This window comes from Ipomoea nil, unplaced genomic scaffold (assembly GCF_001879475.1).
Source record: "Ipomoea nil cultivar Tokyo-kokei standard unplaced genomic scaffold, Asagao_1.1 scaffold1421, whole genome shotgun sequence".
Taxonomy (NCBI): Eukaryota; Viridiplantae; Streptophyta; class Magnoliopsida; order Solanales; family Convolvulaceae; genus Ipomoea; species Ipomoea nil.
Genome location: NW_017617849.1, coordinates 4,322,507 through 4,347,463, shown reverse-complemented (window position 1 = coordinate 4,347,463; position 24,957 = coordinate 4,322,507). Strand labels below are relative to the sequence as shown.

The 24,957-nt window shown below is 33.7% G+C and overlaps 5 protein-coding genes across 5 annotated transcripts; 4 read left to right on the top strand and 1 right to left on the bottom strand.

Annotated features, from left to right (window-relative positions):
* The first annotated feature begins 2,539 nt into the window (after positions 1-2,539).
* Positions 2,540-5,220, top strand: LOC109187404 (putative E3 ubiquitin-protein ligase RING1a). Its single transcript, XM_019337589.1, has 7 exons — positions 2,540-2,740; positions 2,851-2,899; positions 3,100-3,155; positions 4,474-4,555; positions 4,737-4,860; positions 5,040-5,153; positions 5,191-5,220. Exons 1-7 carry the CDS (start codon positions 2,677-2,679, stop codon positions 5,218-5,220), a joined length of 519 nt encoding a protein of 172 aa, XP_019193134.1. The 5' UTR covers positions 2,540-2,676.
* Positions 5,170-6,211, top strand: LOC109187953. Its single transcript, XM_019338393.1, has 3 exons — positions 5,170-5,309; positions 5,400-5,966; positions 6,000-6,211. Exons 1-2 carry the CDS (start codon positions 5,229-5,231, stop codon positions 5,925-5,927), a joined length of 609 nt encoding a protein of 202 aa, XP_019193938.1. The 5' UTR covers positions 5,170-5,228; the 3' UTR covers positions 5,928-5,966; positions 6,000-6,211.
* Positions 6,212-6,922: 711 nt separating this feature from the next.
* Positions 6,923-7,801, bottom strand: LOC109187403 (tobamovirus multiplication protein 1-like). Its single transcript, XM_019337588.1, has one exon. The coding sequence runs from the start codon at positions 7,799-7,801 to the stop codon at positions 6,923-6,925; it is 879 nt and encodes a 292-aa protein (XP_019193133.1).
* A 3,542-nt stretch (positions 7,802-11,343) lies between these two features.
* On the top strand, positions 11,344-14,044 carry LOC109187951 (probable protein phosphatase 2C 58). The gene is made up of 5 exons (XM_019338390.1): positions 11,344-11,649; positions 12,387-12,641; positions 12,806-13,082; positions 13,259-13,413; positions 13,724-14,044. The coding sequence occupies exons 1-5, from the start codon at positions 11,614-11,616 to the stop codon at positions 13,859-13,861; spliced, it is 861 nt and encodes a 286-aa protein (XP_019193935.1). The 5' UTR covers positions 11,344-11,613; the 3' UTR covers positions 13,862-14,044.
* A 3,720-nt stretch (positions 14,045-17,764) lies between these two features.
* On the top strand, positions 17,765-19,421 carry LOC109187314 (zinc finger CCCH domain-containing protein 2-like). The gene has a single exon (XM_019337495.1). It carries the CDS (start codon positions 17,947-17,949, stop codon positions 19,000-19,002), a length of 1,056 nt encoding a protein of 351 aa, XP_019193040.1. The 5' UTR covers positions 17,765-17,946; the 3' UTR covers positions 19,003-19,421.
* The last annotated feature ends 5,536 nt before the right edge of the window (positions 19,422-24,957 follow it).

Here is a 24,957-nt window from a genome sequence, read left to right as displayed (position 1 = left end):
TTGTACATGTCATTCAAGTTTCAATGTTTTTTTTTTAAACAAGCGTTAAGGGTTACGTGGTTCGTTGGGCAAAACAGCAATCAAGCAAAAGCTAAATCGAATTGAGGGGTGAGGACATTGTAGATAGAGGCCATTTCTCATCTTACTTTGCCTTTTTTCTAAAGAGAGTGGGAATGTGACGGTGAGGAAAGAGAAAAAGGAAATGGAGAGATTTATTTATTTATTTTTTTTTTTAACTAGAAGTTTCTATGTTTTCCTTATACAAATTTATAATTGTAAATTTATATTAATAAATCATTATTGTAAATTGTAAATTTATATTAACACAATATAATAGAGTCAGTAGCATTAAAAAAAATGATTATTAAGACAAGTATAATTTATTTTATATCGTGGATACATTTTTTTAATAATTTTGATTTAATAATATTATACCTAATAATTTTAGTATTAAATGTCATACAATAATTACCATAAACAATGTTTAATAATTGATAAATTCTATTAGGCAATAAAAATTACTATTATAAAATCTTTTGTAATATGGACACATTATTTTTAATTATTTTGATTTAATAATATTATATCTTATGTATAATATTATACTTGCCTTAATAATTAATTATTAATATTATTGCCTAATAATGATGTATTGTTACCTTTTTCGGTGTAATTATTATGATAATATATATATATATATATATATATATATATATATATATATATATATATATATTTATATATTTATATATTTATATATTTATACTTAATTTATAATATTATTGGCATGAAATAAATTATACTTATCTTAATATATAATTAATTTTTAATATAATTTTCTTATTTATATTAAAGGTAATTATTCAGATAATTTTTCTTTCATTATTTTGTGTAATTATTATGGTGTATTTAAATATTGGAAGAGATTAGAACAAATATTATAATTAATTAATATAATTAATGAAATTATTATGGTAATTACCACAATATTTGATAATTATAATTATTATAATTAATAAAATTGAGAAATATAAGATTTCTTTCATAGAAATATTTGTGGCAATTTCATGAAATTATAATTAATAAAATATCAAATATAATTAAAGAAATGAAATTATAAAATTAACAAAACATGAATATTTTTAATTTTTAAAATATACATACATACACTTATGCACTATAAGTCTATAATAATCATACAAAATTTAAATGCTACTTTTTAAATTTTTAAATGTATTTTTTAATTATAAATCTATCAATATAAATTATAATTAATGAAATTATATTATAGAACTTTCCTATATACATATTAATAAATATTATGTGTATATACAATGAATTGAATTATACAATCATATAAGAAAATGCGTCGGATTAGAGTTTAAATTTATTCATACAAAAAAAATATTTTCCATATAAATAAATTAGGATATCAATTCATTCTTATAACTAAGTTGCTAGAGAACGAGCACATTGCCTAATTTATAAAAAATACTCACAATGATAAATAAAATCTCCAAAGTTACAGTACCGCATGCGTACATCTACACATTAGCTATTAATTTGAGTAATTATTTGCTTGAATTAAAACAATGATAACATCAAAACACATAAATTGTCCAAACCACATATTCAATTGCACTATAGGCTCTGTTTGGCAAACCTAGCTGAAAAGCTATAAGTTAGGAGTTGAAAGCTGAAAAGCTATAAGTTCGGAGCTGAAAACTGAAGAGCTGTTATGATTGAAAGTGTTTAGTAAAATTAGCTTTTTGATAAGCTGATAAATGTATAAAGACTAAAAGGACATCTTCATAAAATTTAAATTAATTTGTTTACATATTAAAATTTCACATTTTGTCTTTTAAAAAAATTAACATTTTAAAATAAAACAATTAGCATAATCATGATCTTGCATCTCATAATGAAGTAGCAATATTGTTGCAAATCTCATAATAATAATAATAATAATAATAATAATAATAATAATTGCGGTGAAGGTTGCGGATAAAAGAGAAGAGAAAAGATTTTTAATTGGGAAGGGTAAATTATGTCATTTCTTTAAAATAATAAGGGTAAAGATGAAAAAAAAAAAGTTATGAAGCTAGAAGCTTATTTTGGAATATGTAGTGTTCCAAAATAAGCTCTTATTTTAAGCTAGGAGCTTATTTTGGGAAGATTACCAAACAGAGCTTATAGCTTATTAGTAGCTTAAAATAAGCTATAAGCTCCTAAATAAACTATGCCAAACAGAGCCTATAATATTTGATATTCTAATTTAAATAATTATATATCGATCCAAATATTCTTAATATATTACAAAAAATTCACTCCGTGCATCGTACGGGCGAAAATACTAGTTCAAGTCCTATAGCTTAATTGCTATCCCCAAATAGTTAATGACCCCAATTACCTATACATTGATTTTTATTTGAAGTAAAATATTTATTATTTTTATAAGAAATCTGTAATTATTAATGTCATTAAATATTATTCCTAACAGGCGCGCGAGTACAATTTTGATATCCGGACCAGTCTGCAATTGAATGAGAAACATTTTCCTTTTTTTTTTTATCCACAATCTACCACCCAACATTTTCCTCTATATATATATATATATATGTGTGTGTATGTGTGCAGATAGAGAAGTGAGCGACTAAAATCTGTAATAGCATAGCAATGGCAGCAGAGAGGAGAGACGAAAATGAGGAGCAAGAAGGAGAATTTCCCCTTAAAAATGGAGGTCCAATAATACAACTATCTACTAATGTGTCTGTGTGGCTAACTAACTAACGTTGTTTGATTTTGATTGTTGTACCTCGATCGACTTGACGTTTGATTTGATTGCTTCAGGTTCCGGGTCTGATGAGATGGGCACCGACTCTGCTGTAATCCTGGATGAGTAAATCCTTTCGATCTGTTCGCTTGCTTGCTACGTGTTTAATTTGGGCATGCATGCTTCTTTTAATTTGTGTTGTCCCCTAACTTAATTTACTCTCGATCTCATTATATTCTGTATCTGGGACTGTTTAATTTAATGTTTATTTAAAAATCTGATGTTTAAATAGATTTTTATGTATCTTCAATTCGTATCTGTTGCAGTTTGATGGAATCACGAACTGAAATCCGTGACTGGCTTGAATGCCCAATATGCCTAGGTATTCTCCGATCCTCTTTTGTTCTTGCAATTATTTACTATGGATTGTTGCAACATTTCTAATGCCCGTGGCGGCTTCTGTTTTTTTTTTCTTTTCGGGTGGGGAACAGCCGAACAACTGTCCCCAACCTTTAAATTATTTTTGTTTTATTATTTTGAGAAGAAATCAATTTTGCCAACAGCTTGATTGTTTCCATTTTGTTTTATTTCCATTTTTAATTTAGTTTATCTGTTTTAAAATTGGGAAAAGAATCAATAGACCCTTGAACTTTAGCTTAAAAGTCAATTAATTTTCTAAATTTTTTAAATGTGCAATTACATCCATCAACAATTTATTTAGGTACAATGAAACTCGAAAACAAATTAATGACCTGCTACCACATGTCATTAGGGTTCAGGTCACCCTCTGATCAATTTTCGTGCAAGAAAAAAATGATTGGCAGAATTTTCGACGAAAAAAAGTGACCGGCGACCGACGAACGGTCACAGGTCACGAAGAAGACACTAAGGTTGCCTTCAGGCGAGAAGCGACCAAGATTTGGGTTACCTTCTCGCTGGAGAAGGCAACCTAGATGTAGTGCCTTCTCCGGTTGAGAAGGCGACCATCTGGGTTGCCTTCTCAACCAGAGAAGGAGACCTAGACCTGGGTTGCCTTCTGGCCGGAGAAGGCATCCCAGTGGTTGCCTTCTCAACCGGAGAAGACCCCACATCTGGGTTGCCTTCTCCAGCGAGAAGGAGACCCAAATCTTGGTCGCTTCTCGCCGAAGAAGGTGACCTTGGTGTCTTCTCCGTGACCGACGACCGTTCGTCGGTCATTCTTTTTGTCGAAAATTTCGTCGGTCAGTCCCCGGTCACTTTTTTTGTCGGAAAATTTGTCGGAGGGTGCCCTGAACCCTAATGACTTGTGATAGTAGGTCATTAATAACCTGTTTTTGAGCTTCATTGCACCTAAATAAATTGTTGATGAGTGTAATTGCACATTTAAAAAGTTTAGGAGACCTAATTGACTTTTAAGTTAAAGTTTGAGGGCCTATTTGACCATTTTCCATTTAAAATTTGACTATAAAAATTTGAAGTTAAATTTATTTTTAAAATTTTTAATTGTATTCACTTTCCTTTAGGTAAACAATATTGCATCTTCTAATGGTTTCTGTATCTGATTGGCATCATTTAAGAGTTTTGTATATATATTCATCACCATCTTTCTATCTATCTTTCCTAAACTCATTGGCTAGAGTATAGAGCAACGTATAGTAACCACTGCTCGCAGTATCTAAACATTGGGTGCACCATCCACCTTCTTCTTGTATGGACTGCAGGCATCATCAAGAAAACTCGTACCGTGGTGGAATGCATGCACCGCTTTTGCGGGGACTGCATTGAACATGTTATGGAAAAGGGGTACGAATTGAAATTCCCAAGTTATTACATACATACTATTATGTTTAATTTGTTATCAATTGATAAGTCTTTGATATATAGTCCAAGCAGATTCTGGTCTGGTGTGCATGGGATTTCCCATTTCCCAAATGTTATTCTCAAGTTTATATCATTAACAGTAGTAATAATTGGCCAATGACAGGATGAATGATTGCCCTATTTGCCGCTGCCATATTCCCAGCCGTGCTTCATTAAAAGATGATGCAAATTTTGATGGTTTGGTTGGGGCTGTATGTAAACTTGTTGAGAAGTGCGGATATAATAAGGTATGTAATTTTTTATGATATGGTTTGGTCGTCGGTAATATCTGTTCTGTACTTTCTCAATATTTTTAGTCTAAAAAATCAATACTTCCTTAACAAAAGTGTCATCACATTACATATGCAGTTAGCATCAATTTAACTTTTTAATTAAATATAAAACACATGTTTCAATTTTGTATCAGAGAAAGGCTCCAACTGATGATGATGAGTGTGGAAAACAAACCAAAGTCAGGAGAATCATAGGAGCTCCGTCCAACCAAACGTCTTCCTCCTCTGATAGCAGATTCTCTGAGCCTGTCAATCCTAATATTCTACCCGAACATTTGGATAAAGAAACAAGACAGGGTTTTGCGGAGAGAATAGTGGAGTGCATGGTGCTCCCAGAGGTGAGGAATCGTGTGAGAGAGCTTCCTATTGAGGTGCAGGACAGCATATGTTGTAATGTATACCGGGTATGCATGTTTTTTGGTAGATTCGATGATGATAACTTAGTTACATATAATCTCTATCTTATGATTATGATTATGATTGGCTACATGCAGTGCATTGTCCCATACTTGGAAGTGTTGTACCTGTTAGAGGATAAGGATGGGGATATGATGAAAATGGAGGTTGAGGCGTATATGGAAAGGCTAAATCACTTCCTTCATGTAACCATGGAAGGCCTCAAGGAAAAGTTGCAGAAGAAGTTGGAGCAGATAGAGAGTCTTATTAGTAGGGCGATGGGACAGGCGGATGCTAATAAGGCACTGGAGTCGCTGAGAGACGCTGTGAGTAATGTGAAGATAGAGATGGGGAAATTAGAGGGTGGTGAAAGTGGTGCGTTCAATTTAATGGAGAAGTTCTCCCCCCTCCAGGCCACTCAGCAGGTGATTGCTGATCTTATAATAATGTCCAAAAGTAGGGCTAAACATGAGGGTTGGAAGAAGTGGTACAAATGTGTAGGAGAGTACGAGAGGGATTTGAAAGACGCTGTGGCTGTGTATTACAAGATTGGGAAGTCAGCAATGGAGAAGACAACCCGTGGAGCCATCCTCCATTTCTGTCCATCTTTTAAGTTTCACCCCTAGCTCTCAATTCAACCCTTCAGATAGAGGCTGAGCCGCCGCCAGATCAGAGCTTCCGGTGGGGGAAGCTTCTTTCACCGCCGCCCCACCTCCACCTCCTGCCGCTGCTCCTTCTGTTATCTGCTACTTTACTTTCATGGTTTCTTTTTTCTCTTTTAAGTGAACCCACCCTGACAGTTGGGTATCAACGGTCGTGTATGTGACCCCTTATCTGATAGTTTTTATCTTTTATTGATGTTGGGATATTATTTGGAAATTTTTAAATGCATGGTAAACTTCTTTTTCTTTTCTTCTTAATAATCGAGTTTATGATATTATTACTTTGGTATTAGATGAGAAAATATAATATTATTTGAGAAGAAATACTCTGCTCGGGTGGGCCAACTAATATGTAATGTGATGGCACATCTGTTACCATTACAAATGAGTGGTTACAAGATTGAACCGCGATGATGAGAAAGGGCAAATTATGATGTGGACCCAAGTCCAAAACGCACTTCTTGGAATAAAGGTGCTGTTAGTTTCCCTAGTCAATGATATTTTTCTGTTGAATATAGAAGGTGCTGTTAGTGACACTGTTTCCTCCGTCAATGATATTTTTTGTTGGATATAGAATTTTATAATTGTGAATATAGAGTTTTTAATTCTGAATATAGAGTTCTGAAATTGTGAATATAGAGTTCCGCAATTAGAGGAACGAATTCTGAAGATCATCAAGTTAAAGGCAAGGAATGGGGTAATTTTTTATTTTTTATTTAATTCGGACGACACTGTTTTAGATGTGGGTCCACCGGCAGGTTCATGGCGTAACAATTGATGAGGAAGTATAGAACAAATACTATCTTGGGCATGGAAGCATTGATTCTTTGAGCCCAAGAATATTGAGAAATTACTCTTCTAAAAGCATGACCAAATATAACACATCCTAATTTTCTTACTACAGAGTAATTAATAATAAATTATATGCTAATTATGCAGTCTAATTAATTGTTTCCTTTCTAGTGTAGTATTTGATCTGCAGGCAATCTTCTGGGAGGTAGTCTGCGCAGAATATACAGAACAAGAGCCGAAGGAAGAATCTCCGCCGCCATGTAATACACCAAACTCAGAACAGGGTGGTTCACATCGTCAACCGTCGCAATATAGTTAAAACCAGACGCCGCAACCATAAAGCACCGTACGAGGAAACAGCTGAAACATATGACCGTCACACTTCCAATCTCACGAGTCTTCCTTCTCTTCCCCCTAAATTCAATAGGGTACCATCTCAGAATCATATACACCCTCCCTCCGTACAGCAAGAATCCCAGCGCCGCCGTGCAAGAAACCGCAGCAGTAAACATCTTCCAGATGACATCCACGACGCCGTTTCTGACGTCAGTAATCCATAAAAAGATCCAAAAGCTAGCCTGTACGCTGTATATTCCGGCGTTGATTGACGCGTAAAAGAATCGGAGGTTATCGGTCGGGAAATTTCTAGCCTGATAATATATTTCCGCCCAGAACAAGACAAGAAGCGTGTAGGTTGAGAAAAACAGTAATCCTGGGAGGTCTAGAAGTACCGACGTGAAAACCTTGTAGGGGAGACTATGAAACACCTTATTGTGGAAACCAAAGACGATTGCGCGTAATGCGCTTACCAAGAAATTCATCATATGAAAACGTTTCTGCGTTGTCGTCATCCCTAACTCCGCCGCTCTTACTTGGCTTCTTATAATCTGAACCAGCGCAACCGTGGCCACGGCGGCGCAGAGCGAGTAAAACATGCCGTCTTGCAATCCGACTGAGTTCTTAACCTCGTCCCACCCCCGGTTAATCGCCGGCAACCACGATTCTCCAACTCCGGCGGCGATGAATTTCTGTAGCATTCTTGACATGGCTCTTTGACCTTCTCTATCGGTTTATCCTTCTTTCTATATTTCTTGAGTCTTGATATTAGGTCATGCATCGAAGATTAATGCTGGAATTGATACGTTCTCAGGACAAGTTTTTTGTAGTATGTCTAATTCTAATCAACCTCAAACAAGGAATGTTTATTCTAAATAGGAATATAATAACAAGTTTTTAATTAAGTTTGGATCTATTCTTACTAGATAAGTATTGCCAGCTTGTGTTATTATTTCCTGATTATATTTTTAATTGTCCATTATAAATTGTTTATTTTACTTATATTTCTAGTTTAGTTTATTCTTATCTAATTATTTGTTATTATTAACTTTTATAGATTATTTTCATACAATAAAAAAAACAATTACATAATATATAATTATTTAGATAATTACATTGTACACAAATTTTACTTGAAACAAGATAAATTATTATGCAAATGATATGAACACTGTATAGCCAAGAATAATTGAAATGAACTTAATTAATAGTAATAAATTATAAATTAATAAATAATGTAAATATTTAATTTTAGTAAGTAAGAATATAGATCATCCAAATTAACAGGTGCCAAAATTGAGAGCAAGTAAATTAAACCTATATATCTTTAGAATTTTGATTGAACTCATCATGACCTTTAAGTACAAGAATTATATATATATTTCACCTCGACCCCTCTTTTAGTATTTCAATTTTAAACTTCTAGCTAGTTATATAAAGTGGACATGTTGATACATACTATTGTTGTATTACAATTTTTAAAATAATTTGTATGCAAACTAAAGAAATTTGGGTTAGATTATATTCTTTCTTGAATTGGAAATTATAATTATTACAAAATATAAATGTTTTATATTAATTTATCAAGTTTTAAATATTTTAATACAAGTGCTATACATTTATAATTGATACAAACCCACAAATGTTTAGGTTTTTTTTTTTATTTTTTTTTATTTTTTTTATCAACTTTAAAAAGTTTAGATCTATTGTAACAAGCAAAAGTTTAGATCTATTGTTCGAAAGGACCACAGCCAACCTAGTAGAGATTACCCTTGTGAAAACTTACTAATGAAAGTACATAGACAAATTGACCTGAATCAGCAAAAGAGTCCGAATTTGACTTCTTCGGTATCAGGACGATTTGAGTACTTGCCATCATATCGCTCGGGGAACCGGGACTCCAATAAAGAAATCTTGCACTGCCCAGAAAACATCTTCATGAACCAGGTCTCAACAGTCTCTGTAGAATGCACCTGAAAAACCATCGGGCCCCGCTGTGCTATCCGGATCTAGTTTCCAAACCGCCTCCTTTACCTCTTCGCGTGAGAGTGGCGCTAAGAGGGAGAAAGCCTCATGCTCAGCCAACCCCGAAGAGAGGCAATTAAGAAGATCGATTAAGCCCGGACAATCCTCGGCCGAGAAGATGTTGGAATAGAAATTGACTGCCTCCTCTTGTACGTGAAACCATAGAATTAAGCTCGGAACAAGCTTATTTTAGAGCTTATAGTTTATGTTAATTTGTAAATAAGTTATAAGTTTTATTCAAATTTGTGCTTAGATGATACCTTTGTGACTCCCTCGAGGGAAAGTAACAGAGATTTAAGTAGGTACGGTAGGAAATATTATAATTTATAATTTATCCTCTGATCTATTTCTAATCGTTAATTCCAAGTTTCCAACCCACTAACAGTGTTATAATAATTTTAATTTATTATGATATGTTTAATTCTTCTTCTTCTTTTTTAGTGCTAGTGGAGATATGATGATCTTTTAAAGTGACATAAAAACATTTTATAGTGATTGTGACGTAACCGTTTTTTTAAATTTCTATATATACTTTCATTTAATTTTATATCTCTATTTCATTCATCTACATACATCCAATAAAAAGACTTGTGGGAGGCCAGGTCTCCTCCCATGTCTAAGAGAGTTCGTTTTGGGACTTTTGGCCATGTGCATCCTTTTAGTTGTTTGCCTACATTCATCATAGAAGACTTGGTCATATGCCTCATTTTCATAATCTGATCTATTTGCATCCAAGAAATTTTGGCCATTTTCACACCCTTACCTGCAGAGAGATACTTAACACCCATTTGATCTTTTACTTTATTACTACATAAACCTACAACTTCTTTAAACCTAATACTATTATCACGTCTAATCTATGTATAAATCTATCAATGTTCATAATATTTTTGGTATAAAAACATCTGGTTGGGTGCAACACCACATTCAAATTCTAAAATTCACTTCAATTCCTAATTTCTGAAACACGTCATATTATTGTTTGAAAATTTGTTAAAGCTGGTATGATTTATGTGTTCCACAAAATATGAATGTGATGAAAAAGAATGGGTATGTTGTTATGTGTGTGATTGTCACATAATTGTGGACATGTATAAAAGTAAGATGATACCCTTTTGGTTGAATTAATCATACAGAATTTTTTTAATGTGATTTATTTTTCTACATAATTTATAGACTATTGTATAAAATTGAAATTTATTCAATAAATATCATTAGATAATGATGGTGAATTTCTTTAATAAAAATAAATAAATATTCTTTAAAAAAACAAATGAATAAATGTGAGAGTGGCAAGTCAAATGAGCCGTGCTACTAACCGTAGACCTGTCGTTCTCCATGGGTGGGCGGGGGTGGTGTGACCGACCAAGTAGGCAACTTGATTAATCATTATTGTTTCATGTAAAACAAAATGATTGTGTGCCAAAATCACTGAAGATTATCATTTTAAATAATCACTTCAAATCTAGTTGTAATTATTGATTGAATTCGTGCTTAATGTCTCCACCAAATCCTTAACAAATGTGTTTGCAGCATATATGTAATTTGTATAGTTAAATAATTAAAATAGTTCATAAAATTATTATGGTATGTTAATCGATATCTATATCGTAATACAACTATGTAGTACTGATTGGTTATGTTGGATATTGTTGGCACAAGTACTTATATTATCCCGTACATCCAAACACACCTGCATAGTTGTATTAGAGGCAATACAATACAAGTGTCATCAATTAGCATTGGTGATATAAGCGCAAGGACTTAATAGCCTAAAACAATAACGACGAGAAAAACGAACAAGCATCCAACTCATAGTAAGAATTGAAGATTCATTATGGTCAAAGTAGTTGTAAGAGATATTAAGATTGGAAAATCTTTTTAACACAATAAATCACTCAAATACTGTTATATAAGAACGTGATATCAAGAATGAAATTCACCTTACTTGACAGTTGAATGTATATTATTAATATATTATTTTATTTTCAAACAATAGTAATGTATCATTTAATGTGACGCAAGGTTGGGTTCAAATGTCAATCAAATTCAGTAAGATATTTATGGCGTTCAGTCTCAGAAAAGAAAAGTAAAAGAAAATTGATAGAGATAGAGCTAATAAGCTTCACACTGAAGAAATTGATTAAAGAACGCGGTTTTGAATGAAAAGGTCAGCGGGCCAAGCTTCATACTCACATGTATGTAATCTCAACTCTCGACCCACTGCCATTTTACAGCTTGACTATATCTGTATTCTCCTCCTATTCCTCTTCCTATTCCTATTCCTATTCCTATTCCTATTCCTATTCCTGCCACATCTATATTCGAGCCTATATATTATATATATTACCAACCGTCATATACGCGCAGAAGTAGGCAAATCTACAAGGAAACAAAATAAAGAAAAAACAGCCCTCTTTTTCTTCTTTATGTTCTTGGTTTTCGTTTTGATCTGAGGTTTGGTTTGGTGCTTGGAACTTGGAAGAAAGATACAGTCATGACAGGAGGAAGGGAAATTCTTAACAAGATGAAGGTAGCTTCTGTGCTTTTGATTCTTGATTTATTTTGTTTTGTTTTATACTTTTTTTCCCAGTATTTGTTTTGATATGTAGAGGGGCTCAGGCCTTTGGTTACTAGTTCTTGATCCTTCTGCTTACTGGTTTGATATTCTGATGTATGTTTGATTATGTGTATCATAACCTTTTAGGAAATGCTATCTGTACATAATATTATAGAAAAGGGTATTGGTTAGGAGGAAATTAGAGAACTTTACTGCAAGTTAATCAAGTGAAGCCACCTGAAGTGGTATAGCATTCAGTATTTCATGTATTGTCCAAAAGTAGTTCAGGCATCTAGGTTTTGAACACTTGAAGAATCATTTTTGGGAATTTTTGAAGTCTGGGTAGGAAAAAAGTTTAGATTTTGATTAAGAAAATTGAGTGGCAGGGGAAATTTGGGTGTTTGTCAATTAGCTTTTGTGTATTTGGTGCCAACATATCGGGCAGAGCTAGGGCTTAGAGGATTTGGTTTTAAGGTGGGCAGAAAAGGCTGAATATTTTCTATGGCAATTATGATAGAACTGCTAGGTGGATGGAATGTTCCAGAGAAAGGTAACAAGAGTTTTACTCTGGCTCTGATTATCTCTATGGAAAACATAAGAGCAATAACCTATTACTTCATAAGTCTGTATCTTAGTATCCTCATTCGCGTTTTGTTAGAGCATTGGAATCTTGGGCTGCTGAATTTATTTGTTTGCATTTCTTGTTTCAGGAGAAGGCATGCTTTTACACCTCTATGCCAGCCTCGCCAGATCCGGAGAAAGGTAAAAGCACATCGAAGAGGATCACTAATGGCTTCCACCTATTGAAAGGGAAATCAAATCATGCCATGGAAGATTATGTGGTTTCTAAATTTAAGAAAGTAAATGAACATGATTTGGGTTTATTTGCGATTTTTGATGGGCATATGGGCCATGATGTTGCCCAGTACTTGCAATCCCACCTCTTTGACAATATTTTGAAAGAGGTAACTATGTTTTCTTCATCTTTTTGTTCTCTGGGATTTGTCAGTCTTTTCTTGAGCATATAACCATTAATGTGCAATCCAACTATCAGCTGAGATGGAGCACATGCTTCAATTTTCTCCACCGTTTCTCTGTCATCTCATAAATAATCTTTTCCTGTAAACAGCATGACTTTTGGAGCGATACTGAGAATGCAATAAAGAGAGCTTATCATACAACCGACAAAGATATACTGGAGAAATCAATGCACTTGGGGAAAGGAGGCTCAACTGCAGTTACGGCAATACTGATCAATGGTGAAAGGCTTGTAGTTGCAAATGTGGGAGATTCTCGGGCCGTCATTTCCAGGAAAAGTTCTGCCAAGCAGCTTTCAGTTGACCATGAACCAAACAAAGAAAAGCCGATTATTGAAAGCAAGGGTGGATTCGTATCAAACATTCCAGGTGGGTGCTTTGTGTTTGCATTTAAATGTTCAATTTTGCTAGGCTAAACATATCCCGTGATCCCTCTATCTAATTATGCATCCCCTAATTGATTTCCTATCTGTTTTATACCACCAAACTCAAACCCCAGCAATGACTATGAAGCATATTTAAGCGTTTCATAATCACTTTTACAGGTGATGTCCCTCGAGTTGATGGGCAGTTGGCTGTAGCCAGGGCATTTGGCGACAAGAGCCTAAAAAGACACCTGAGTTCAGAACCAGATGTGAAAACGGTGTCGATAGACGATGACGTTGACTTCATCATTTTGGCAAGCGACGGGCTATGGAAGGTGAGTTGTTCTGTTGAGTATATAACCATTAATGTGCAATCCAACTATCAGCTTAGGCTTTTAGTTGAGATGGAGCACATGTTTCAATTTGGTATCAGAGCCAGACGTGAGGGAGCGTGTTGAACATATATGTGCAATCCAACTATCAACTTATGCTTTTAGTTGAGATGAGCACATGCTTCAATGTGTTCCATGTTCACTTTGCTCCCGTGCTAGCTTCATTTTAACGATAGAACTTCCTTGTAGTTAACTAAGAACTTCATTGAATGCTGATATGAAATCTCTATTTCGCTCCTCGTGTTCTTCCTAGGTGATGACGAATCAAGAGGCGGTGGACGCAATCAAGAACATTAAGGATGCAGAATCGGCGGCAAAGCATTTGGCAGAGGCCGCGGTTGCTAGAAAAAGCAAGGATGATATATCATGTATAGTTGTTAAGTTCCATTGATTATAGTTTGAAGTTAGTTTTCAGCTGAATTTAATAGCATGTGTACAAAATTTTTTTTGGGGGGAAACTATCCATAGCCGAATCAATGCTACATTGCTACGTTTGAGTTGGACTGAATCTAATGGGATTATCCCGTATATATATTTAAAAAATAAATCTTGTGTAATACTGTTTCACGTAAAATAGGTAATGTTTCACGTAAAATATGTAATATTTTTTTGGTTAAAATGTGATTATTTTTATGAGCCTACATAAAAAAATATTACATTTTAAATTAAATAGTCACACACAATATTTACTCATATTTAAAAATCATGTAAGAATGGATGATTAAGGTACTATTTTCAATAGATTGATGTTTTGAGGTTGTAAATTTAGCATGGTATTCTTAATCATATAGCCATTTTGCTTGGAATAATGAGTATATAAAATATTCTATTATAGAATCAAATAATTGGTGAACATCTTCTCCCAAAATGTTGAATTCACAACTTCAAAAGTCTCCCACCCCAGCCCAATATAAGTCCATCACAATAACTTATAAGTCCATCACGGCAAATTATGTTGTACATCCGTGTGCACTATGCATGGTGCACACGGATGCAAAAATGACGTCGTTTTGATTACAAAACGCGTGTTCAACTAAAAAAAATCAGTTTCAATTCCCGTCAACAACATTATGTTGTGCATAATTTCTGAATGTATTGTTATGAAATTATGGATATATAGTTATGTAATTCTGGATTTATAGTTATGAAATTATGGATGTTTAGTTATGCAATTCTGAATGTATAGTTATGAAGTTATGCAATTCTTGATTTATAGTTATGAAGTTATGGATGTATAGTAATGAAGTTATGGATGTGTAGTTATACAATTCTAGATATATAGTTATGCAATTATAAATGTATAGTTATGCAATTCTGGATGTGTAGTTATACAATTCTGAATTTATTTTTTTAAATCGACGTCAAAACGACGTCATTTTTGCATCCGTGTGCATCATACATGGTGCACACGGATGCACAACATAACGACTCGTCCATCACAATAACTTAAAACAAATCAAATATAATAACCTTACAAAAAGCAATAAGTATATTACATAAAAGAGTTAATTCTACCAGAGGTCCCTTATCTTTGGTGGCAATTTCAAATTTAGTTTCAGACTATCATTTTTGCCATTTTACATCTCAGACTATCGGTTTTTGGACACTTTTAGTCCTTCTCATGATTTTTTTCTATTTTTAGTAAGGACATTTTTGTCTCTTCATATTTTTCTTTTGTTATTTTTCCGATTTCAACCAGTTTAATTGGTTTAGAAGTTTTACTAAAATTTGGTTGAAAAATATGGTTACTAAAAATCAGAGGTTACTTAAAGTTCTAAACCAATTAAACTGGTTGAAACCGAAAAAAATAACAAAAGAAAAATATGAAGATACGGAAATGCCCTTACTAAAAATAGAAAAAAAAATTATGAGAAGGACTAAAAGTGTCCAAAAAATGATAGTCTAGGATGTAAAATGACAAAAACGATAGTCTGTGACTAAATTTGAAATTGCCACCAAAGACAAGGGACCTCCGGTGAAATTAACTCTACAGAAAACACCACACAACATAACACTTTAATGAAATTCTAAAGATGATTAAAAGTGTTATTTTATTTTAAGCTTCTTCTATAACAGGTTCAACCAAAAAGGTGTTTAAAAATCAAACTCATGACGATTCAAATATAAAAATCTTACTCTACTTACTCAACTACTTCTTTTGTAGCTCATGTGTAAGTCTTTTGACTTCGAAGTTATTGGTTCATATAACTTCCGTGTCAAGTACTTTATGGTCTAATAGTATCATTGTTTTGTTTTCATTCCAAACGGAAGGTTACAGGTTCAAGTTTCATCACAATCAAAAATGTTAAAAAAAAAAAAAAAAAAAAAAAAAAAAAAAAAAAAAAAAAACTAGTATTGTAATATGGGCCCAACTCATAACATTGAGTTATGAGTTTTGTCAAATCAAATTTAAAAATTCCTCACCCATGTTCTTTCATCATTGTAATGCATGAATATTAGAGTTGCTAATTATGCTACGTGGCAGAAAATCACTCCACGTGAGACGATTACGTGTCACATCTTAATGGGGAATTTCAGTGCCGGAGAGTGAAAGCTAGGGATCCACGAACCAAAAACCAAAGGCCCTTTCTTTCAGCCCATTGCTTTTTTCCTCTCTTTTTTTTTTTTTCCTGTTTTTTCTGTTTCTTTTTTCTTTAAATATCAGACGATGCAAAGTTGCAAACACAATATGGACAAAATGCCATTTTAGCTTTCTCCCTGTGCACAATATTAGCTGCCAACCTCTTTCACGCTTTCTTAATGATTGAGTCCATACGACGTCGTATTTCAAGTTTAGAAAACAAAATTGGGGGGACGAATTTAGGCAGAGTGACAATTCGTTTACTTAAAAAAAAAAAATATTCCCGATTTTTTTATTTTATTTTATAAGTGAATTAAATAGCAGCATTTAACAAGGATTCAAGCGCAGGGAAAAATTAATTAAATTGTTAGAATAACATCGAATATAATTATGTGTCATAACAATTTTCTTCCGAGTTTTGTCACTCTCCTTGACAATTAGGTCATGGCCGTTACATTCAGTATTCAATTACTATATTACCACGTGTGACTACATGTATATAAATTTAAAATAATAAAATAAAAAAATCAACAAATATTTTTTTAAAAAAAAAATTATATTTTACTTCATAAATTATAACGTAATTATCCATTTTTTGAAAACAGTAATTATCCATTTTATTCATGTATATATTATTATTAATATTAATGTTACCACTTTTAATTCATGAGTTATTAGTAAAATAACATCTTTAGTTTCTTTGTTAACTATTAGGTTAAATTTATGATTATTTTTCATCATCTTAGACTTAGTTGACTAAAACTAATACTAGAACTTTACTGCTAATTTTTTACACTAAACAAATCACACAACTTAGTATCTAGAAATACAAAACCATAGACAACTAACATCCACTAATCTAACAAAACAATTAAAATTATTAGAGTCGAGGCCAATAATTGAGATTTCTTATTATTATAGTGGAGAATTAAATTAGAGTGTTATAACTAAGTAAAATTTTATTAATATCATTGTTTAACTAATATTTTTACAGAGTAATAACAAATTTTAAGTGTACATATTAGTATTGAATTCGTAAATTAGATTATCTCGATTTATCTTGTTAATTTAGGAGAATCCATAATAGTGGGGATATTTTGTGATTTTTTTGAAGTTTTTGTAAGTATAAATAGGAAAGAGAATAAGGGAAGGGAGAGAAAAAAAATAAAACAAAATTTATTTTTAAAAAAATTAATATAAAGGTAAGTTGTCATGCACGTCCAGCGGGCCCGTGCACTGGGCACAAGAGTGACAACCACGCGTGGCTGTCATAATTGGTGTAATCTATTATGGGTCTCATATTTCTGAATTATTTTCAACCCTTACAGAAACACCTCAACATTCTCTCTCCTACCCTTCTCTCCTTTATGTAAGTATTTATTTTCTCAAAATCTGTGAATAAATTTAGTATTATTTATTAGTGTAGATACTCTGAGGACGAGTTCATAAGATTCAAAATATAATCTGATCTGACCAAGTTGGAAAACCTTTTTGATAATTGGAGAACTAAAAATAGTGATATTCATAATATGGTTAAGAAGTGTTATTATTCTATGACTTGGGGATCTAAAATTTGAAAAAAAAAAAAAAAAAAAACAGCAAGACTCCCTTGCATGCAAGAGTGTAATGTAGAGCTGCCACATATATGGGTTTGCATGACAATCTCTAATGCTATGCAGCCACGCATCTGTAAGCCCATACCTTACACCATCATCTTCACCCCCCTCCCCCCTCTCTCTATCTATATAACCTTTACATACATCCCATCCATTTCATATATCCATCGTCTTCTTTCATTTTATTCACCACTCAATTAATATTCCTTTCATGCATTTCCATTCCCTCTCCATCTCTCTTTACTCCTTAATTAGATACATATAGAGAGAGAGTGAGTGATGGGAAGCGATAATTGTGGTGAGCATCTTCACAAGTTTCACCCCTCTCACCAACTCTTTTTCAACAGGAAATACCTTAGAGACCCCGAAATTCCGCCGAGGAAGCTCCTCAGCCGCCGCCCCTCCGGCGAACCGGAAATGCCGCACATGGAATCTCCGACCAAGATGCAGCAGGAGGACACCCAGTTTCAGAAGTTCTTGCCGTACAACAACAGCGATGACGACGACGATGATCCTTACTCGTCCGACAATTTCCGCATGTTTGAGTTCAAGGTGCGGCGGTGTACTAGGAGCCGGAGCCATGATTGGACGGACTGCCCGTTCGCGCACCCCGGCGAGAAGGCTCGCCGGAGGGATCCCCGGAAGTACCATTATTCCGGGACGGTGTGCGCCGAGTTCCGGAAGGGGAGCTGTGTCCGAGGAGATAACTGTGAGTTCGCCCATGGAGTGTTCGAGTGCTGGCTCCACCCGACCCGTTACCGGACGGAGGCATGCAAAGACGGCAAGAATTGCAAACGGAAGGTTTGTTTCTTCGCCCACACTCCCCGGCAGCTCCGCGTCTTGCCGCCGGACTGCCACGACAATAATAATTCTCCGATCAACATGAACCACTGCTGCGCGTGTTGTCACTCGCCCAATTCCACTCTGATGGCCATTTCCCACATGTCGCCGCCGGCATCCCCGTCTCTCCCATCCCCGGCGACAAAAGTCCCGTTTTCAAGATTCGGCGGCCCCGAAATGGATAATCAGTTCGAGCACAACCCCAATTCCATGACCGAACTGGTGAGCTCTCTTGAATCCATGAACCTTAATGGAACTAACACCGCCGCCTATTCTCATCATCATCCCACAGTGAACCTAATCAACATGAAAATCCCCGCCATGGTTGATCTGAACTTCAACAACCCCTCCGACGACCAGCCGCAGTTCATTCTTTCCCCGTCAACCCCCAGCCCAAGCAAGATCCTGACGGCCGCCGGCGCCACCACCAAGTACTACAACGACAGTGGGCTGCCGGGAATTGATCTCGGGTGGGTCAACGATCTGCTGACCTAATAATAAAAACAAAGTTGATCCGGACCACTGATGAACATTTAGGTGGTCCAGCTAATGCAGATGAAAAGTTGGTTGGACGTACAGGATAAGGAAGAAGATGATTGCTGTATATAGAGAAGCAGCTATCCCCAAGACGGCGATGGACGGTGCATCTCCTATCTATATTTGTATACATCTATCATCAAAACCTCTGTGGGGCGATGGTGATGATGATTTAGATTTAATCAATTAATTAATTATGTCATTGTTTTCCTAATTTAATGTCGGATTAGGTTATTGTCCATTATTATAAGATAAGATTGGATCAAAGGTAGTTTTTGGTCCTCCTGGGTTTGTGTTTTTTTTTTTATGTGCTTCATTTTCTCTGTAATTTGTTCATCTCCAATGTCATGCATTTCCGTTATAGCGGACTTTGTCTACTTGTCATTTCCATAAGTCTACTTGTCTTCTTTTTATTTTTCTATTTTTTTTTTAAAGAAAATTCGGGACCATCAATTAAAATTTCGTAAATGTGTCATTTTTTTTTAATACAGAAATTGCAACAATAACCACAAGATTTTAATTAAAATTTTAAAAATGTGTCCTTTTTATATAAAGAAATTGCAACAATTACCACAAGATTCTATCTTTTATAAAGACATTGTAACAATTAATTCTAAATTCGACTTTCGAAGTCTATTTATTATTATTATTATTATTATTATTATTATTATCTTTTTAATGATTTGAGCGGAAGGCAGCTTAAATTAATTTACTTTGTTGACTAAGATTATTATGTTTACTTCTTTGTGGGGTTTTGTTGACTAAGATTATAATGTGAGATATTTTTTTTTTTTTTGGGTGGGTATATATGTGAGATTTATTGTTTCTCTTATTCCCTCAAAAAAGAATATTGCAATCATAACCTAAAATTTTTATAATGGCTTTGTTTGCTTTATCAGTCATTTTTAGTTTATTTGTTTGATTAATTAGTTTTTTTGTAACAATTTATTGTTTTAAAATGTAAAATTTTAAAAAATTGTTTAAAATATTTTTTTTGAGAAAGTCTTTTTATATACAATCAGACTCAATATCGTCTTCACTAATTGAGTTTTTTTTTTTTTTTTGAACAATCACTAATTGAGTTAAGGTCAAGATCTTATGATCTAATAACACTAAAGTTGATTCTCGTATGGGAGGTTTTGAGTTCGAACTTCAGTACTGAAGTTCGAACTCAAAACCTCCCGAGAATCAACTTTAGTGCTATTAGATCATAGATCTTGACCATTAACTCAATTAGCTAACAATTATTTATTAAACACTCCAATATATACGAAATAAATACTATTATTTTGGGGGGATAAATTCTACTACATTTCAATCAAATCACATCACACCGCACAAAATGTGTATGGAATATAAATTTCGTTCCCTTCCTCCAAATTACATCTCACTAAATTACTAAATTACATCACACTAAGATGTGTAAATCGCACAGGATAAATTTTGTTCTCTCTTTAATAAATCACACCATACTGTGAAGACATGTACATGATAAACCACATTATAAATAAATGTATACAAGATGCCAAAAACGTTATGGTCAAGCGATATAACTGTAGCATTTTTAAATGGGAGGTCACAAGTTCAATGCTCCCACTCATAGAAGGTCATAGATTCAAATTTTAGTAGATGTATTGACTTTTTATACTTCAATATATTTGAAAAAGTGAATCAAAAGTACTAAAAAAAAAAAAAATGTACGAGATAAATTCAAAAGTACTCAAACAAAAAAAATAAAAAATGTACGAGATAAATTCTGTTCTTCGCACTAGGAATATTTTAGATTTTTTTTTTCTGGTTTTAATTTTGAAACATCAATTATTGAAATATGGTTGGAGAGCAAGATGAGGTGGCGCACCAAATCTGAATGTGTGCAACGTGGCGAACATGCAAAATATGATGCTGACTTGTATGCCCTCATTCCTAATTTAGATATGTTTGGTGATTATGGACAAAAGATTTGGAGGAATGCAAATATTTATGTGTGTAAAATATGCTTTTTTTTTTCAGAAAAATTATAAGAGTTTTATCTTGTGTGGCAACCAAAATGGAGAGCAGAAGAAGAAGAACTAACAATTCCCTCCCTTAATACTTTTAGGATATTTTTGCTAAAATTTAGCCCCTGCTGATATTACCCAAAAAATATATATTTATTTCAAGGTTCATCTATTATAATGATTTTTTTATATAATGTTTTAAAATATGTTTCCTTTTTAATCTAAAATGTTTTTTGGTTCTCGATTTAAAAAAAAAAATTATTTCAGTTCTTGTTCAAAATATTTTTACATCGTGGTAAAGTTTTTAAAATATTTATAGGTTGTTTATTTTAGATCTCTATTTTTTATTTCTTCAATTTTTTAGTTCTTTAGTTCTCTATTTCTCCAATTTTTATATAAAGTTTTCAAACTTAATTTTTTTAAAACTATATAATCACAAATTGGATACACTAATACTATATAACAAACATTAATAATAATAAAAAAAATTTACAACACATTAATAAATAAATCAAAATTATTTAACTTAAATTATTTTAACCATTACAAAGTGAAATTTCAGAGAGCTTATGGGTTGAAATTGTTCTTCACAGGGAATAAAAGGAGCTAAAAAGTAAGGGGAAAAAGAATAATGATTGAAAGGAGGAATGCAGAAAATGAGGAGAAATGCCGAAAATGCGGGGAAAATAAAAAAGGAGAGAAAAGAAAAAAAGTAGAGAGAGAGAGAGGAGAATAAATAAATAAAAACCGCTGCCAAGGTTCAAAGGCATGACCTGTCGTAACTGCTGTTTAGATAACCCTCTTAAAATGGTTCTCCTAATTTTAGAAAAATTTAATTTGCCAAAATGATAGATAAACATGTTATCAATTTCTCTGTTTCAAACAAATGTTATCAATTTTTCTAATTTTTCATTAAACAATTATCTATTTCTCAAGTTACGAAACATATATATTTTTTTAATGGATGGATCACAAATTTTACTTGTATTAAGATTTTCACCAAATGTTGATGTAGCATATTTTTAATTATTAGGTACTCATTTTATATCAGTTAACAGTGACATGTAGCGTGTTCTTACCGATTTACTACCATACTATTAATTAGTGTAATATACCTGGGAAACCACAACCAAGTTGATCAATTGTTGATTTGGTAATCATAAAGTTTTAAATTCGACTCTGATAGAGTTCTAGCGCAGTCCTACTTGCCCTACCAGGCTCATAAGTGCTCTTCTCGATCTCAAGAGGCTCACAAGTGCACTTCCTGATCAACATAGTGTTAGAATCAAATATATCAGATGCATCATATAATATGTGATAAAAGGATCATACTAACCTCTAGCCATTAGTTCTTGTATAGAGCGATCCGGACTGCTGTAGAGTTTTGTCTCTCACTTCTACTCAGCTCTCTCTAGATGGTGTATGAGGTATGCAATGTGAGCAGTGAGAGGACTAATTAATGACATTATATAACCACTGACCATGATTGTTGTTGTATGTCTTTAGGTCTCCTAAACCCTAACCAGACTCCTAATCATAACGTTAGTCAAGCTATTAGGTTATTAGTGTTGCACCACACATCAAATACTTAATATTATCATAAAGTATCCTAATGTTATAATAATAATGATTAGGGAAAATGTTACACATAGTGTATTCCCAACTCGAATAGTGTATGTACACTTATCGGTCGTATTATTAGTACATTTACTGGTCGCATTAATTATCAGTACACTTACCAGTCGCCTTGTTAGTAGACTTCCCGACCGACCCCGTCAATAACCACACAATGATAACCAAATATCAGCAAGATCTACACCATGTGTCCCATCACGTGGTTATAATCCTAAGGAAACATGGCAATATAGTTTCACCTCCAAATCTCCATATGACACGTAAAAGGCATGCCGAGTGGCCGGCATTCATCCCATTTTCCCTCTATATAAAGGGCACTTATTGCTCTTGAGAAAGAGAGTTACTTTGCACAACCTACTCCACTTCAAGCGGCGCCTCCTACCCTAGTGTGGTCAGACCCTTAATTAAACTCCCAGTCGCGCAACTCACCTTCACTTACCTTCCGTGTCACATATTTACCTGTTATATTTTATTCACATTTCAAAAGGAAAAAGTATTGTAGTTTAAAATATGTACTACTCGGCCGTATTAGTTAATTTTTGACCTAACCCAACCCAAAAAAAGCTCATAATTTTTCTATTTCGGATTTCCACATAAAATATCTTGTCTCATTAGTTACAGTTTTTGTACTACCCATCTCTACTATTCAAGCTAACCCGAACTTAGTGCGTCCCCAAGAGGGGTTTCTTTTTGAGGGGGAGGGGAGGGTTCAGAAGAAAAATTAATTTAAGATGAGATTTTAGCACGGATAGAGAGTGAAAGTTGGAGATGCATACAAGTATGCATATAGATATATGATTACATAATGGGTGTGCATCTATCTTGTTTCCTAGGAAGCGTACGGTGTAATGGAGGACAGCAAAGGTGGTAGGGCACAAGAGACTGGATGGCCATAAAAAAGTGTGTGTAGAATGCTCCATTTTCATGAAGCATGCAAGGTTCCATGTACCTATCCCAGTTTTGCATGGGTTAGGTTGTTGCTTTAGGTTGGGATAATTGTCACTCATTCACAGCCAATGCCATGTACCCATCCATCCATCCCATTCCGACGGGTCCCCCACCCCCACATGCCTTTCCAATGACCTACTGACCCCAACTCCCTAACCCAACACTGATTCTTGATGTTTTTCGTCATGATTTCTTGATTGCTAGCTTAGCTTCTGGGATTCAATTCGCTGCCAGCCAAGCAAAGCTCTTAATTCTATTCGATTTGGTTAATCAGTTGAGTTGTGTTTCAGCGGTTTAAAATTCTTTTTTTTTTTTCATTGATTAGTGTGAATTACCTAATTTGTTTGTGGTTTGCACTTCATGTGTGACGGGAAGAAGAAAGTGAATTTGTCAGAATTGAATCTGGGTTTAATGCCCAGGAAAGGGCCTATGTAGTTGTTGGGCTGGGAAACATGAATCTAGCTAGGCTATTGATTCCCTTGGTGGACCACAAAGGGAATGACCAAATTAAATGTCCTATGAGCAACTGTCTACTTCATTTTTATTCCAAGAGCCCAATTCAACATTCCCATCAAACCTAAACATTATTCCATTAACTTCATTTTCAATGGTTCAACACTGAATAAACTAAAAAATGTTTCAGTTTCCCAAACACACTATTAGTCAATTACAATCACCACATACATCATGTACTATGTTTCGTGCATAACAATATTACATTGACCAAAATTTTTCACTAAGATTTTTACCATTTGACATGACTTTACTAAAAAATAAATAAACTGGAGATTGTGCATGTATATGTCTTAATCATTGATTTCATCTACTTCCATAGTGTAGAGGTAGGGGAAGGAAGAAGTAAGCACATGGTGGCGTACCGGATAGTCGTCCTACTATTTGGCATCCTATCCAACAACTTCTGCCCATAAATGTTCCACCAACAATATAATAAAACAAGAGTGCAATGCCACTTACTAAAGCAATCACATTCAATTTTCAAACCTTAATTAATTATTGGGTAGTTGAATTTTCTCATTTCATAATAATTTTAAAGTGTGTATTCAGTACGATTGTTGGTGTTAAAGATCCTACCGATTCAACAAAATCTCTAAAAGCATTTATGACCAAAGATAAAGTACATTTTTTAAAAATGATTTTAAAATGTGAAAACTCAAAAGAAAAAAAAAATCAAAGATTTTTTTCTTATTAAGTCATGAATTAAAGCTAAGGTGGTGTTTGGTGGGATTGAATTGTAATTTCAGTCTTACCAAACTCCATGAAATTACAAATTCATGTTTTGGTTGCAGGGAATTGCAGTTTCATAGTTCGTGGA